At 38.1% G+C, this 14,160-nt stretch overlaps 2 protein-coding genes across 2 annotated transcripts in view; one reads left to right on the top strand and one right to left on the bottom strand.

Annotated features, from left to right (window-relative positions):
• myo5c (myosin VC) overlaps positions 1 to 7,506 on the bottom strand; it is a 29,044-nt gene extending 21,538 nt beyond the window's left edge. Inside the window, exons 1-10 of the mRNA XM_056272575.1 lie at positions 7,327 to 7,506; positions 6,931 to 7,041; positions 3,034 to 3,202; positions 2,803 to 2,947; positions 2,510 to 2,666; positions 2,287 to 2,430; positions 2,104 to 2,185; positions 1,235 to 1,342; positions 1,017 to 1,123; positions 658 to 923 (exon numbers count right to left, since the gene is read on the bottom strand). Coding sequence (XP_056128550.1) covers positions 658 to 923; positions 1,017 to 1,123; positions 1,235 to 1,342; positions 2,104 to 2,185; positions 2,287 to 2,430; positions 2,510 to 2,666; positions 2,803 to 2,947; positions 3,034 to 3,202; positions 6,931 to 7,041; positions 7,327 to 7,386 — 1,349 coding nt within the window. The 5' untranslated portion in view covers positions 7,387 to 7,506. The remainder of the gene's footprint in view (positions 1 to 657; positions 924 to 1,016; positions 1,124 to 1,234; positions 1,343 to 2,103; positions 2,186 to 2,286; positions 2,431 to 2,509; positions 2,667 to 2,802; positions 2,948 to 3,033; positions 3,203 to 6,930; positions 7,042 to 7,326) is intronic.
• A 5,934-nt stretch (positions 7,507 to 13,440) lies between these two features.
• Positions 13,441 to 14,160, top strand: part of LOC130106469 (von Willebrand factor A domain-containing protein 5A-like) — a 48,852-nt gene continuing 48,132 nt past the window's right edge. The window contains exons 1-5 of the mRNA XM_056272600.1: positions 13,441 to 13,459; positions 13,539 to 13,634; positions 13,714 to 13,809; positions 13,889 to 13,984; positions 14,064 to 14,159. Coding sequence (XP_056128575.1) covers positions 13,441 to 13,459; positions 13,539 to 13,634; positions 13,714 to 13,809; positions 13,889 to 13,984; positions 14,064 to 14,159 — 403 coding nt within the window. The remainder of the gene's footprint in view (positions 13,460 to 13,538; positions 13,635 to 13,713; positions 13,810 to 13,888; positions 13,985 to 14,063; position 14,160) is intronic.

Below are 14,160 nucleotides of genomic sequence, written 5' to 3'. Positions count from 1 at the left end.
TTGAACATCTTTCTCTTTTCTGACCAATGTCTGAATCTCTCCATACTTCTGTTTTCTCCTCATTTGTAAAATCATAGAAATGCTATAGGACTTGACATTTTTTGCTCACCAGTCACTGTAGCCAGTGGTTTTCCAAAGTTACAAGCCACTCAGCACTTTCACAAGCCACAATTTTGACATCGATACCATGGGGAAAAACTCCCATATAGAGATTTTAATATTATCTCATAATTTCAGCAGGTATATTAGGCTGCTGTCACTTTAACACATGAGGCACAGATCCATTAAACTGTTACACTTGCAAAAGTTTTCTTTCTCAAATGTTTACATTCACTTAAAACATACATTAACTGACTGTGTTTTGACATTATTTTGTGTGTATTTGACTGTTTAAGTGCAATAAGCAGCAAAAAAGAACTCAATTTAGTGCTGAGAGGCGGCTTTATGTGCCACACTTTGGGTGTGAACACAAAATCATGAGTACAATTGAATGAGTAAAATTATGTACATGCAATCCCACGCTGAAATTCAAGCCCTGTAACACCAACAATATTCATCCGGAGCAAATAAAACGAGTGAGTGAAAGAAGGTGGGTTTGTGTCACTCGCTGACGGAGAGATGAGAGAAAGAGCAGCTGGTAGCGTGAATTCAACGTACCCATAAATATCCAACACCCCAATAAATGAATGTTGTTTCCCAGGGACCATTAGTGCCTGGTTGATCTTGTGGATGACCCAGTCGAAAAGATGGGCGTAGATGTGTTTGGCCAGGGCATCGCGGGCGTTGACGGCACGTTCCTTGGGCTGCGGTTTCACCACCGTCTCCGCTGACAAGACTATCCGTCTGTGACACAGCCAGCGGCTCATATTGTCCATGCTGACGCTCATCAGGTCACAGAATATGGCCAAGTGAGGGTCTCTGGACTGGAGAGAAAGCAGAAAGTATTACAAAATGGCAATTACCAATTGAAAAAAAATATCAAGATTGTCTAAAACCACACAGAAATAATATCTTACACCGATGGAGGATTTTTCAGGGCTGTTCGCCTTGATGACTACGTTTCCTAAATGCAGGATTGCAGCGAGGACCTTAAACACATCCGCCTGAAAACTGTCCTTAAGACCTGTAGAGAAACAAGGCAGCCAGAGGAAGACCAGATGAAGTTCATGGATTGACAACCACGGTCTTAATAAATTGCTAAATTGAATCAGATGTTAGACGTTTTTGTAAATACCCAGTAGATTGAAGGTTCTGAGTGTTTCTGCCATATCAGCCTGGTCGTCCACACCCTCGATCTCGGTCTCCCCACCCAGACGAGTGTAATTAAACTTCTCTGCACCCACTAATCAACAGATGAAGAACATGCTAGCATTACAGACTGAATTTACACTCTACATGATTAATCTCATTTTGCTTATAAGAACTGAAAGCTGTCCTTTATATATTTTAAAGAGTAAAGTATTAACTTAAAGGGATAGTTCACCCAAAAATGTAAATTCTGCCATCATTTACTCACCCTCAAGTTCCAAACCTTTTTTGGAAGTCAATGGGCCCATCAACTGTTTGATGACAGAGTATACATTCTAGACATGATATATTATTAACATATTCTTCAAAATATCTTAATTTGTTTGGAACAACTTGAGGATGAATCAATTATGACAGAATTTTCATTTTTAGGTGAACTATCCCTTTAATTTAACCAGTCTACAATCATGATACAGACTTAAGGTATTTTCTTATACATTTTTAAGTATTTTTTAAGCATTCATTATGCAATCATAAATTATAATGCATTATTATCCATCTATCTATCTTTGTTTAAAAAAGGTCTTACTTTTTGGCAGTAAAATCAGATACTGAATTACAATGTAAAGTCAAGAGTTATATAAGTTATATTATATAAGTATCTATTTTTTTAGAAAATTTACGTAAAATATACAGTATACAAACCGCAAAAATAGTACAATTACAAGTAGTGCAATTATGAAGTCTTTGTCGCTTCCTGGAGTCGACACAATTCTCTTATAATTTCATCTTTTGTAGCTATTCCCATTTCTGTGATTAGTAATAAAATCATATGACATGTACAGAGACACTCACAGAGTCTCAAGCCTTTGAACTCCGGTTGATTTGCACACGCACACATTTGGTAGAAGATGTGATAATTTCTCTCATTCTCTGACTGCAGGGGGAACAAATGAGACATTATGAGTTTTGCGCCTTTATCATTTAGTTAATCTGTTGCTAAAAAGTCAACAAAAAGTAAAAAAAAACTGCTTTCACCTGAAACACAACCCTTGACTTTTCCAGAAGGTACGTCCTCATGTTGGCACCAATGATCTGGTATCTTTTGTCGAAGCTGATCTCAGTGTACTTCCCGAATCGACTGCTGTTGTCATTTCTGGTTGTTTTTGCATTTCCAATGGCCTGCAAACACATCGGATTATTATGTGATCTTATCCTGCTCGTAGAAAAGTGTTGGTTTGGTTAAAAAACACAGTTTTACCTCAGTGATCGGGTTGGATGCCAAAACTTTGTCCTCCACCCGAGTTTTGCTACCGGATTTGCTGACCATAGCAAAGTATCTCATAGCATACCGAGCTGATACGGTCTTTCCGGCCCCGGACTCACCGCTCACAATGATGGACTGATTCTTGTTATTCCTGCAGTTTGAAGATAAAATATCTCAGTTTGAGCTCAGCCTGTAAAACCTGCACAGTTGGTTATTCAGCAAAAAAACACAAAGTCTTTCTGAATCAACCACGGATTAAAGGGATAGTTTAAGACATGGCGCTTCACCTGGCCATTTGTTTGTAGGCCTCTTCAGCCACAGCAAATATATGAGGGTCCAGGTCACCCATGTTTTGGCCAGAGTACGCATGGATGACTGCATCTCCATAGATGGGAAGCTGCTTGTATGGGTTGATTGCCACCAGGATAATTCCTGAGATGGTAAAAATCATGGTGATGTTCTCACATTAAAGAAAGGGGTTCACATCAAGAAAGCCATTCTACAGCCAGCCAACCTACCACAGTATGTATAGATGATTTTGGACTCGACGAATCGGACTTTGAGGTTGTGTAGCACGGCCGGCTCGTGAAGGTAGCTGAGGGCCGTGAGGTCATTCTCTCCCACCAGGATATCCGGGTTACGGAGGGGTGGCAACGTCTCACCCCCTTCCAGAGGATACTGCAACTCCTGCAAGAGAGATTCACAACTCAGGGCAGGTTCTATTAAAGTCAAAGTTTTTAATACGGTGATTAAACTGTTAAATTTATAATGACTTTCATTATGAAAATCAACGAGAATTTTTACCCTCAGGTACCATTCGCTCCCATTATAAAGCTTGGAAGAACCAGGATATTATTTAATATAACTCCGATTGTGTTTGGCTGAAAGAAGAAAGTCATATACACCTAGGATGGCTTAAAGGGTTAGTTCACCCCAAAATAAAAAATTCTGTCAGTAATTACTCACCCTCATGTTGTTCAACCCCGTAACACTTTCGTTCATCTTCAGAACAACAAATTAAGATATTTTTTATTAAATCTGAGAGCTGGATCACTCCTCCATAGGCTTCTATGGGATTGAAACTGGCCGGCCCCGAAAAGTTATTAAAGACATCGTTAAAATAGTCCAGGTGACTACAGTGGCTCAACCATAAGTTTATCAAGCGACGAGAATACTTTTTGTGCGCAAAACCCCCCAAAAATAACGACTTTATTCAACTATTAATTTCCTTCTCTGTGGGCCTTGAGTCAGTTCACGTAGTGTAACAGCGCAGTGCTTCTGGGTTGTACCAGAGCCATAGAGAGAAAGAGTTGCGACACTCTTTGATGTCTCCGCGACGGCTGTCACGTGGTTCATGTAAGCCCCAAAAGTTCCAAAACGTACGCGGGCTGTCATGTTCTTCTATGGACAGACAGCAGCGATTGCATTATTAAACGGTAAATATAAAATAAAACACACACCCAAGTACTTTTTAAGCTGTTATTGCGTTTTGTTAATGTCAGTTTTGCATTTGGAGAGGCAGGGTGACAACTTAGATAAGTTTTAGGCTATATTTTTGGAGGGAAAAGCTTACTGTTCATGTTCGCATGGGTAGTAGCACTGGCTTTAGCGGGTCTAACTTAACTTTTCCATGTCATTCATCTGATGATGGACGTCTCATGATATTTATTTTGGCACAACTGGGCTGTATTAGGCTATTTATTCCCGTGATCTTGCTTATAAATTCCGATTCAGCCATTAGCCTACCTTCGTGATCACGCAAAGAGGTCTGCAGTCCGTTCAGAACTCCAACCAACATAAAATATAAATAATTACGCTGTGCATGTACAAATGAATGATTTAGGAGGGAAATAGACTGCTCCCATAACGTAGAAAGCAACGACTATATACAGCAATGTTCGCTAAATATTCAACCGAAAAATATTCTTCATAAAATTAAACCGGAGAGATAGTTAATGAGTGAATTAACTATGTTCCTAAATACATATAAGCACATGCATAGCCCTAACCCATTTAAATAAATGAATTGTGTGTGTGTGTGTGTGTGTGTGTGTGTATGTATATAATATTATATATAGGCTATACACTCACCGGCCACTTTATTAGGTACACCTGTCCAACTGCTCGTTAACACTTAATTTCTAAGCAGCCAATCACATGGCGGCAACTCAGTGCATTTAGGCATGTAGACATGGTCAAGACAATCTCCTGCCGTTCAAACCAAGCATCAGTATGGGGAAGAAAGGTGATTTGAGTGACTTTGAAAGTGGCATGATTGTTGGTGCCAGAAGGGCTGGTCTGAGTATTTCAGAAACTGCTAATCTACTGGGATTTTCACGCACAACCATCTCTAGGGTTTACAGAGAATGGTCCGAAAAAGAAAAAACATCCAGTGAGCGGCAGTTCTGTGGGCGGAAATGCCTTGTTGATGCCAGAGGTCAGAGGAGAATGGCCAGACTGGTTCGAGCTGATAGAAGGGCAACAGTGACTGAAATAACCACTCGTTACAACCGAGGTATGCAGCAAAGCATTTGTGAAGCCACAACACGCACAACCTTGAGGCGGATGGGCTGCAACAGCAGAAGACTCCACCGGGTACCACTCATCTCCACTACAAATAGGAAAAAGAGGCTACAATTTGCAAGAGCTCACCAAAATTGAACAGTTGAAGACTGGAGAAATGTTTCCTGGTCTGATGAGTCTCGATTTCTGTTGAGACATTCAGATGTTAGAGTCAGAATTTGGCGTAAACAGAATGAGAACATGGAACCATCATGCCTTGTTACCACTGTGCAGGCTGGTGGTGGTGGTGTAATGGTGTGGGGGATGTTTTCCTGGCACACTTTAGGCCCCTTAGTGCCAATTGGGCATCGTTTAAATGCCACGGCCTACCTGAGCATTGTTTCTGATCATGTCCATCCCTTTATGGCCACCATGTACCCATCCTCTGATGGCTACTTCCACCATGTCACAAAGCTCTAATCATTTCAAATTGGTTTCTTGAACATGACAATGAGTTCACTGTACTAAAATGGCCTCCACAGTCACCAGATCTCAACCCAATAGAGCATCTTTGGGATGTGGTGGAACGGGAGATTCGCATCATGGATGTGCAGCCGACAAATCTGCGGCAACTGTGTGATGCCATCATGTCAATATGGACCAAACTCCCTGAGGAATGCTTCCAGCACCTTGTTGAATCTATGCCACGAAGAATTGAGGCAGTTCTGAAGGCAAAAGGGGGTCCAACCCGTTACTAGCATGGGGTACCTAATAAAGTGGCCGGTGAGTGTATATATATATATATATACATATAAAATATTATTAAAAATATTATATATTATATACATCAGGTTACCAGTTAGCTAACGTTAATGAAGTGTTGGTCACGTAAGCTATCGCTGCAATTAACCTATTATCTTCCAATAAACATTTACTAAAACTGGCTACATAAAATATAACTACAGACTAGATTCACGAGAGGTCGGCTAATGTGTGTAAAAGTAAAAAAAATACAGTAATTTCATTAATTTACCAGCGAACGTACTTCTGAAGCACTGAAAATGAATGGGGTTCAATGGAGAAACTATCAGTGTTTGGAACTATTGGCCGCTCCACGACACGCGTTACTTCCGCATTCCAAAGTTCCTATGGCGGTCTATGGGAGTGTCGCAACTCTTTCTCTCTATGGCTCTGGGTTGTACGTTACACGTAGGCTCACTATTGGCCGACGCTGGTCATGTGTGTGATGCGTGTGACATACAACACAGAAGCGCTGCGCTGTAAAGTCGTAAATAATAAACTTCTTTTTTTTTTACATTTTTAAAAAGTTGTAAATAAATAAATAAAGTCGTTATTTTATTTTATTTTTTGCGCACAAAAAGTATTCTCGTCGCTTGATAAACTTAAGATTGAGCCACTGTAGTCACTTGGACTACTTTAACGATGTCTTAAATAACTTTTCTGGGCCGGCAAGTTTCAATCCCATAGAAGCCTATGGAGGAGTGATCCAGCTCTCAGATTTAATCAGAAATATCTTAATTTGTGTTCCGAAGATGAACGAAAGTCTTACGGGTTGGAACAACATGAGGGCGAGTAATTACTGACAGAATTTTCATTTTTGGGTGAACTATCCCTTTAAGGGTAAGTAAATTATGGGATAATAATTTTAATTTTGGGGGTAAACAAACCCTTTCTTTAACCATAATTTTAAAAAAAAAAATCCATAAAACCATAAGGAAAACACAAACTCAATAAGAAGGTTCTTGAACATTGAAGGTGCTGAAAATAACCCATTAAGAACCTTTATAGTGCAAACTTTTATGCGTGAAAATGCTAATTCATTAAATTAAGAAAATAATTCTATAAACAGCTGCTCAGTTTTCAGATTTAAAGCTCTAATACAAAGCTCTTACCGTCCCATCCTCCAGCTGTAGTTCCAGCTCAGTTTCTCCAGGATTGAAATCTGTCAGAATCTCCGCAGATTTCCAAACATGTTCTGAGTCGGGGATCCACACCCTGTTATACTACAACAGAAACCTCGCATTACACTGCGATTTTAGAAGATTGTGCTTTGGAAGAGATTTTGTATGGCTTGTGTTTTTTGTGCTTGCACTGCGCTTCCAACAATAACAAAACTACTACTGACCATATGCCACACAACTATAACTAACTTTTAAAGTTTGACTCAATCATTTCGTAAATAAAGTCTTTGACAAGATCAATATCTTCTCAAATGCACACATGCTAGACTAAAATATCATGTAACTAAACTTGCTAAACACTTCTTAAAAGGGATTTGTTCCTCATACCTTTGTATACAACTCCGACAGAGCCATGGCAACAGGTGTCTCTTCCGATTTATTTAACATTAAACCACTTTCTCATGATAAAAATTACAAGTGAAAGTAATATTCATACGACTAACTTTTTAGTCACGACACCTGCTAAAAGTCTGGGAATGACGATGGGAACTTCCTCGCTCACCTGCGATCACCGGCGAAACTACAAGTCCTACTATGGCGAAGGCTTGTGCTGCTTAATATTCATGAGATTCACGGACCAATTATAAATATTCATAAAAGTTCATTCGAAATGTTAAGTTTATACGTTCATAAATAAGTTTATTTGTCTAAATAACAATGACAAAAGTTTATTTGTCTAAATAAACTCAAAATGACAACTAATAATAAATTCATTGCACTTTAGATTTAATTACTGATTATGAAAATAGAGTTAAAAATCAATAAAATAAGGTAGGCTGGAAATGACAGGAATTATTATGAAAAGGAAGATGGATGGAAAGAGAAAATATTATAAAATGATGAAAAGATACTAGTGATTAAACATTTCTTAAAGAAAAATATAAATGTTGTTAAACCACAGTGTTGCACGCGGCTTAATATAACATGTAATATGAATAGCCTATAGGATATAAACCTATTTAATATTCATGAGACAATCCTTCTCCATAGTGCGGCTCGGGTGTCGCGAACTTTGACTGCTTCTCATAGCGCGAGCGAGTCTCGTGACGCTTTGCTTACCGTAGGAGTGTGTTCATTTGAACAAGGATTTGACACCAAAGGAACAGGATACTGCTCTTACTCACTCATTCAGTGACTGCACAAGTATGCAGACATATGATCAGATGTTTGGACACGAAGACAAGTTTTCTCTTGGCTTAGTGCAGAGTCTGCAGACAGATTGAAATATACAAAGGCGAGACAGCTCAAATAAATGATCAAAATTATCAGGTTTTAAAAATCCTTATGTTCATTTAATATTTTTTTTGCGCATTTTGTGGAAGCACAAAGGTTAATCTTTATCTACGTGTATCAAATTCATATGGAATCAGTGCATACTTTGACAATATATGGAAAGTCTTTGTTGTAGCAATTATAGTTTAGCATGTTATGGCAGATAAAATTGCAATGCTGTCAATAAAAAAGAGAAACCTGTTGCATTACAGAGGATGTTAGATCATTCGAGATCACTATGAGCAAGATCAGGTAATACCAGTTCTCTATAGTCCAAGAAAATACTTGTCAAAAAAATAATAATCTGAGGAGTTTGGCAAATAAACAAAATAGCTGATGATTGAAGCATAGGCTTTGGTCCTGTGGAAATCTGTAACCAATAACAATCCAGTTACCCTGAGATTCAAAATTAAATTAAATTAGACTTTTTAGGCAGCTTTTTTGTATCAAGGCCCCTCCTGAAAAAAAAGGTGGGTTTTAGGGGTTCAAGTGGTAGAAACCCTATTGTAATTGTTACAATTTCCAAGGATCAGCTATCTTTTCTAAAATTGATCGGGCAGACCAAACTGTAAGACTTGAAACTTTGAGGGATTGTATAGCCTACTCACAACGTCTACACTGTCACTAAGGCTCGCCCCAATCGACCTGATGGTGGCGCTACCAAGATCAAAAGTATGTAATGGCTCATCATGATCATAACCATAGACTGTGATCATAACTCAATTGTTTGCCGCGGGCTGAACTGTCTCTTATGCGCCCCCTGCTGGCCTCACTAACACCTCTTCCAGCAGAAACCTGGTGTTCTCAGGAGGTCTCCCATCCAGGTAACCAGGCTCAGCCTTGCTTAGCTTCAGTGGGCAACCAGTCTTGGGCTACAGGGTGATATGGCTGCTGACATACACTACCGTTCAAAAGTTTGGGGTCAGTACGATTTTAAATACTTTTAAAAGAATTCTCTTCTGCTAACCATGGCTGCGCTTATTTGATTAAAAATACAACAAAAATCAGTTATAGTATTAAATATTATTCCAGTGTAAATCAGCTGTTTTCTGAGTGAATATATAGTAAAGTGTAATTTATTCCTGTGATCAAAGCTGAATTTTCAGCATCACCAGTGTCAGTGTCTTCAGTGTCAAATGATCCTTCACAAATCAGTATAATATGAGGATTTGATGCTCAAGAAACATTTATTATTATTATCAATGTTGAAACAGTTGTTGGTCTGTCACTTGTACAGTTTTTTTTGGATTCTTTGATGAATAGGGTTAGGGTTAGAATCTTTTGTAACATTATAAATGTCTTTACTGTCACTTTCGATCAAATTAATTATTCCTTGATAAATAAAAGTATTGATTTCTCTCCTCCAAAAAAAAATAAAAAAAAATCTCACTGACCCCAAACTTTTGAACGGTAGTGTATATATTTTTTTCCACTGGAACAAAACGTTTAAATTAGGGCTGTCAAACGATTAATCACGATTAATGATTAATCGCATCCAAAATAAAACAACCTAAAAAAAATTAAACAATATGTGAAAAAATCACTAGAGTGTTTCTACCATAGGTTTCTACAGAGAGCTGTAAATCCACTAGTGGTAAAAATGTGCTATTGCGTAATAAAAATGCTCAGTGTGTCCACCAGATGGCTCCGATCTCATTTCAAAAATTGCTTTCATGAGGCCTAGACTTGACTCTAAAATGAAATACAGCTTTAATAAAAAATTGTTTTTAATTATATATATATATATAAATTTTCTATTATTTTTCAATGGGAAAAAATGGGTCTTAATTATTGCATAAATATTAATTATAAATCATAAAATTATCTCAAAACACCAAAAAAGAAAAGAAAAAACATTATTGAACTAAAATAATTATTACATTGATTTTACTCAAATAAAATGTATCTTAATGCCGCCCTCCGGGTCATTTTTGACCCGAAGGTCCTGAGTGTGGGTCTAAAATGAAGAACCCCAGAGGGTTAAGAAAAATATGTTATTTATATAAAATGTTTATATTTATATAAAATATACATTGTATAAAGGCTACATTCAGTCTATATACAGTATATACATGCAAATATTTCTTAAATACACATGCATGTGTGGGTGTTTATGTATTAAAAATAATTATACACAGTACACACACATATATTATGTAAACACAAACTTTTATTTTGGATGCGATTAATCGTTTGACAGCCCTAGTTTAAATGTGTTATTTTGGTGATCAAAGATGAGTTTTAATGGATAAAATTGACTAGGCAAGGCAAGGCAAGTTTATTTATATAGCACATTTCATACACAATGGTAATTCAAAGTGCTTTACATAAAATGAATTAAAATAATCAAAATAAATAATTAAAACAGTTTAGAATAAAAATAAAATACAGTACAGTACAAACAGTCGGATGAACAGTGGCACAGTGCTCATTCAGTAAATGCACAGCTAAACAGAAGTGTTTTGAGTCTGGATTTGAATATGACAAGGAGCACATCTGATCTCTTCTGGAAGCTGGTTCCAGCATAGTAGCTAAAAGCGGACTCGCCATGCTTAGAGGGAACCCTTGGTATTTCAAGCTGATGTGATCCTAATGATCTGAGTGATCTGTTGGGTTTATATTCAGTGAGCATATCTGCAATGTAGTGAGGTCCTAGGCCATTGAATGATTTATATACCAGTCAGGCCAGCTGACAGTCTTGCCTGGGCCCGGGACAAGATAATCTTAGATGGGGCCCCCCACCCCCCCCCCCCCCCCCCCCGATTTTTTTTATTTTTTATAAAACACCATTTACTTTTACCCAAAATGAATAATAAAAACACGTTTAAATGGGTACATTTTCAATAAATGTCTTCATCTTCTTTTCTGACATAGCCTACTGCAGTTCTTGTTAAAACACACTAGACATGCATAATCTGTGCATTTTGGGCACTTTTTGTGTGAAATCATATTTATTTTTTGTCCATCAAAAGTGTGCTTTCACTTTTAAGCATGAGCAGCGCAGCAAAAATAGACTCGGATCTGACCCATTATCTGTTCACCGATGATGACAGTGATGCATTTCAGCCGGCTTTTTATTTCTCATCTCCATAAATAGTAGTAAAGCTAATCCAAGGGCTAGAAATCAATGAATTCTTTGCTAATACTTCCTCGTCATCATGGAGAGCGCAGTTCGCACCGCTTTCTCCTTTCCACAAGCGTTTGCTCTCCCGTGGCGTCTGTCGTTGCTATGCAACAATGAACTTAGGCGCGCCTGTAAAAACGAGCGCGCCGCGTCGCTATTATGAGCTAATATCCAAAATATTTCCATATGTGGCTCTTTCCTCCTTTCTTATCAACAAGTGGATTTACAGCATACAGCCACCACAGCAGCAGCACCCCCGGTCGCCATGTCTCAGCGCTTTTATGAAGAGGACGCAACTGCACGCGCTTTGGGCATGCACGCGCATCCCGGGTTTGAGAAAACCTGGTACCGTGGCGTGACGTTTAAAAAGAAATTTGTACCGACTTGGTACCGAAGTGCCGGGTCTTTGACAACACTCATAAACGTTGGCTGCGCTGTTTCTTACCTTGCTCAACGTTGACTTTACTAACGTTAGTTCCAGCTTCACCGTCACCACCTTTTTAAAAATATTTGTTTAGGGCATCTCGAAGGCCTCTATTTTCTTCTGCTCTTTTCTTTTCTGAGCACCGGACTTGTGCTGACATTTTGAGCGTAACGTTAGCCTACTGAACTTCAAATCAAATGACAACATCATATTTCGATCAGTGGCCAAACCATTTTTGTTTGGGGGGGGGGGGGGGGGGGGGGGGGGGTTCTTGACCACTATTTCAATAACGAATAATGTCTTTTATGTATACATGTATACTTGTATAAATGTATACTACTATTTATTTATACTTACATAAAAGCTTTTATGTAACGCGCTGCTAGTGATCGCAATTCCCGTGATGTTCTCACAAAAAATCTTTCGATACCTGGAACATTGTGAATTGTAGCTACGTCTAGCGTCCTTGTCTTTCTTTAACTTTCTTTTTGCAAAACCACTCAATTGACGTCTGTCCAGTTTTGATTTTAATTCATTTTTTTGTAGCCGTTAAAAAAATGACACATTTGCACGTATTTGTTGTGGACCAACGCAACTCTGACAGATTGGGGAGGGGGGAGTGATAGTGGTCATGTAATCTTTATTTATTTATAATTTATTATTAAATCATTATTGTTATTATTATTGTTAAATTAGTGTTCATAAACGATTTATTTATGGTCTGTCAAGAATTTCAAGTTAATAATATAACAATTTACGAAAAATTTTTTTAAAGCTTGACTCATGTGGTGCCCCCCTAGTGGTTGTGAATGGTTGGTGCCCCTGGGCACTGGCCCAAGTGCCCTTATGGATAATCAGGTGTTACACCAGAATCTGTGACCGTCATAGTCTGTGACCGTATATGGGCGCGGTTGTCACTGTGCTGCGTGATCTACGCAAACAGCGTAACTTCTGACTATAAGCCAAAGGTAAGGTATTTACGAAACGTTTGTTTAGAAATGATGGTTATTTTTACACAATAAATGATTATTTGCTTGCCCAGATTGAGCTCAATGTGTTTTTCTTTTTTTTCAGAGTAGCCGACTACGTGTGTTTCCGTGTTCATTAATGTTTATGTTCTCACGCGAGAAGAGAACGTGCACGTTTAGGAAAAGTTTTTTTCTCAGTGTGTTTTGCTATTCAGAATAATATGTTATATTGGATATTATTTATTAGGATATATATTTAATTTGTGGAACCAGTAGTCAATGAAAGACATGTATGGCACAAAAAGATTATTTTTGTGTAAATTATTATATTAATGCACAGAATAATAATACAAAAAATCACTCAAAATTGCTGTAACAAGTTGTAAAGGTCACCGAATTGTATGTCGCAGACATACAGTAGGGTCACCAAATATGATAAGGTTATTTTAATTGTCACCGCATTCTGTTACCCTCCTCTATTTCACTCATAATGAATGTGACACACTCCAAATTCACTCTGATGATGTGTGAACTCTCCAGCTTCTTACAGTAGAAATCATTTTGGGCTGACATGAACAGAAGCAGACATACAGTAGGGTCACCAAATATGATAAGGCTATTTTAATGGTCACCGAATTCTGTTCACATTCATTATGAGTGAAATAGAGGACGGTAACAGAATGCGGTGACCATTAAAATAGCCTTATCATATTTGGTGACCCTACTGTATGTCTGCTTCTGTTCATGTCAGCCCAAAATGATTTCTACTGTAAGAAGCTGGAGAGTTCACACATCATCAGAGTGAATTTGGAGTGTGTCACATTCATTATGAGTGAAATAGAGGAGGGTAACAGAATTCGGTGACCATTAAAATAGCCTTATCATATTTGGTGACCCTACTGTATGTCTGCTTCTGTTCATGTCAGCCCAAAATGATTTCTACTGTAAGAAGCTGAAGAGTTCACACATCATCAGAGTGAATTTGGAGTGTGTCACATTCATTATGAGTGAAATAGAGGACGGTAACAGAATGCGGTGACCATTAAAATAGCCTTATCATATTTGGTGACCCTACTGTATGTCTGCTTCTGTTCATGTCAGCCCAAAATGATTTCTACTGTAAGAAGCTGGAGAGTTCACACATCATCAGAGTGAATTTGGAGTGTGTCACATTCATTATGAGTGAAATAGAGGAGGGTAACAGAATTCGGTGACCATTAAAATAGCCTTATCATATTTGGTGACCCTACTGTATGTCTGCTTCTGTTCATGTCAGCCCAAAATGATTTCTACTGTAAGAAGCTGAAGAGTTCACACATCATCAGAGTGAATTTGGAGTGTGTCACATTCATTATGAGTGAAATAGAGGACGG

The sequence above is a fragment of the Rhinichthys klamathensis genome, unplaced genomic scaffold (assembly GCF_029890125.1).
Source record: "Rhinichthys klamathensis goyatoka isolate OS25496 unplaced genomic scaffold, OSU_Roscu_1.1 h1tg000341l_1, whole genome shotgun sequence".
NCBI classification, from domain to species: domain Eukaryota; kingdom Metazoa; phylum Chordata; class Actinopteri; order Cypriniformes; family Leuciscidae; genus Rhinichthys; species Rhinichthys klamathensis.
Note: the sequence above shows the minus strand (reverse complement) of the source record. Positions and strands in the feature narration are given on the sequence as shown.